General features: G+C 38.2%; 1 protein-coding gene across 2 annotated transcripts in view; it reads left to right on the top strand.

Annotated features, from left to right (window-relative positions):
• Positions 1 to 2,869, top strand: part of dvl1b (dishevelled segment polarity protein 1b) — a 35,908-nt gene that overhangs the window by 29,257 nt on the left and 3,782 nt on the right. For both annotated transcript variants that reach the window (XM_016244215.1, XM_016244291.1), the window contains one exon: positions 743 to 961. In XM_016244215.1, the coding sequence (XP_016099701.1) occupies positions 743 to 961 (219 nt within the window). The remainder of the gene's footprint in view (positions 1 to 742; positions 962 to 2,869) is intronic.

Here is a 2,869-nt window from a genome sequence, read left to right as displayed (position 1 = left end):
TAACCACTGATTTCTAGTCATGTCCTCTTTTGGAAGGCCAAAACAAAGTATTTTCGCTTTCACAACGAAACACACGGCGGGCTAGAGTGAGCGGAGGCCGGCTTGAGTGAGCGGAGGCGTGCGGGCTTGAGAACGGCGCAGCCGGCGGATTCGACGAAGGAGCGTCCAGCGGGGTTGCGGCAACCACATGTGACGACCCCGGGCTGGACTCCGCTTCGTCCATGGTGAAAGCCGATCCGGCGATCCACAGCACGAAGTTGATGTATTTTCCTCAGCGACCAGCACGGATCAGCTCCAGGCATGACAAAGCGGATATCGTCCTCTTTTGGAAGGCCAAACAAAGTAGTTTCGCTTTCACAAACGAAACACACAGCGCCTTTACGACATGGCGGCGGCGGCAACAACAATACTACAGCGAGAATAAAAGTTACACCTTCTTTCTTTGCGTGAACATTTGGCCGGTGTTATGCAAATGTTCCCACATCGTGATGTAGACATGTGGGGGCGTGTTAGAACGAGCCGTTTTAGGTAGATGTGGTTGACTCTTAACTTTTATAAAGAATATCTCTTTGGATTTGAGACTTTAGTCTTTGCAACTTTACAGATCTTTATGCACCAAGAGCTTGTAGCACTCCAAAGAGAAAGGAAAAATTTTAATCGCATCATATGACCCCTTTAAGTTTTATACCGATCCATTTAAAAGGTACATTCAACCTATTTATATTTCCTTCTTTCTTCTTAGATATGGCTACACTAAACTTGAATGAGGGATCGAGTGGTGCTGGTTCAGAGAAGGACACATTGGCCCCTCTCCCCCCTCCGTCCACTAACCCGTGGCCCATGGGCGGCCAGCCCTTTCCCTACCCACCCTTCTCCACACCACCCTCTGGTTTCCCCCCAGGATATTCGGACCCCTGCCACAGTTTCCACAGTGGCAGCGCAGGAAGTCATCACAGTGAGGGTGAGTATGGAAAGGTTATCCATCACTTAAGACATCACAGTAAGAGCTTCCGAAATAAATATCAGTCTAGTTCAAAACAATAAATAAATAAGATCTTATAGTTAGATTATGTAGAAATAGTTTTAAATGTATGAAATAGCCAATCTTGTGGTACAGTATACTGCATTTACTTGCACTCTATCTAGTTTTTGAATGCAGTAGTTATGAAATTATATAGCTTTGCACATTCTTAATATGAATTTCAGGCATGACTTATATTATTTATATACTGCTATCCCTGCACAAGGGTTATTTCAAATATGGTCGACCCATCCCAGCTATAGTATTTTGTGGGGTCTCTTAAGTTTAAAAACATTCAGGCATCTCTCAGTTTATTGTCCTAAACATTTTAAGAATTGATTTCCGCTCTTGTCATGATTTCACCTGCAGTGCTTGCATTAATCTCACTCTCTAGTGCTTTTTGCCTTCAACGCTGATGCATTGCACAAACACATCCATCTCAATCCACTGCTTCACATTAATGCATAACCTGCTCATTTCACACATGCCATGCACTAGCTCAGTGAAGATGTCAGGAAGGAAACTTAGCAGCCTGTTGTGTATGTGTTTGTGAGTTGCCTGTAGAGAGCAGTTGGAGTGATCTGCCATCTCCTGAGTGAAGGTTTAGGTGTGTTGTGAGGTTTGAAGCATATGGATAGCAGTCAAAGAAAGTAAAACTAGGGCAGATGCTTGGCTGTGTGGAAAAACAATTAAATATTTAAAGTACATGGATTTTATATACTATATATACACTATCGTACATAAATTTGGGGTTGGTAAGATTTTTTTAAATGTTTTTGATAGAAGCCTCTTATGCTCACCAAGGCAGCATTTATCAAAAACACATTAAAAACAGTAATATAATTAAATATTATAACAATTTAAAACACCTGTTTTCTTTTTGAATATATTTTAAAATGTAATTTATTCCTGTTATGGCAAAGTTATATTTTCAACAGCCATTACTTCAGTCTTCAGTGTCACAAGATCCTTCAGAAATCTTTCTATTATGTTGATTTGGTGCTCAAAAAACATTTTTATCCTCAATGTTGAAAAAAGTTTTTTTTTTTTTTTACAGTAATATTTTTGTTGAAACGGATACATTTTTTCAGTATTTGTTGATGAATGGAAAGTGATAAAAGAACAGCATTTGAAATTAAAATCTTTTGTGATATTAGAAATGTCTTCAATGTCATTTTTACAATTTGAATGCATCCTTACTTGAATAACAATATCAATTTCTTAAAAAAACAAAACTTACAAACAACAACTTTACTGACTCCAAACTTTTGAATGGTAGTGTTGATTATTTTTTTTTATAGATATCACATGGGATGTCAGTTCAGTATAAAATATCTGTATAAGACATTAATCAAACAACAATACTGACATGAAATTAAAAAAAAATACTGACCTCTGAATTTATTTTTGATCTTTTTTACCGGCTGATTACTTAATTATTTAATTGAGTTGATTTAACAGAGAAATAATTAGCACTATAAAGCACTATGCAAAAAATTTCAGTCCAAATGGTATCAACAACTGAAATGTTCATATCACTATATTACTGTAAATTCTAACATATCATCACAACATGTAAATAAATATCTTATATGAGCACATATAAGATTTTATTTTTACTGAGCAGATTCCAGTTATGCACTTAGGCTGTGAGGATGATTTGTACTTGATAGAGCTTCTGGTGTTAAGATAGACAGACGGCTTAACTTTGTTGTTTCCTGTTCATTTCTGCTGTGCAATGGCAGACTGATGAAGGAGGTAGTCCCAACCCTGGGGTGTCCGGTAAGGCAGCCTCTCTCTCTCTCTCTCTCTCTCTCTCTCTCTCTCTCTCTCTCTCTCTCTCTCTCT

The sequence above is a fragment of the Sinocyclocheilus grahami genome, unplaced genomic scaffold (assembly GCF_001515645.1).
Source record: "Sinocyclocheilus grahami isolate Dianchi unplaced genomic scaffold, SAMN03320097.WGS_v1.1 scaffold3.1, whole genome shotgun sequence".
In the NCBI taxonomy this organism is placed as follows: Eukaryota; Metazoa; Chordata; class Actinopteri; order Cypriniformes; family Cyprinidae; genus Sinocyclocheilus; species Sinocyclocheilus grahami.
Note: the sequence above shows the minus strand (reverse complement) of the source record. Positions and strands in the feature narration are given on the sequence as shown.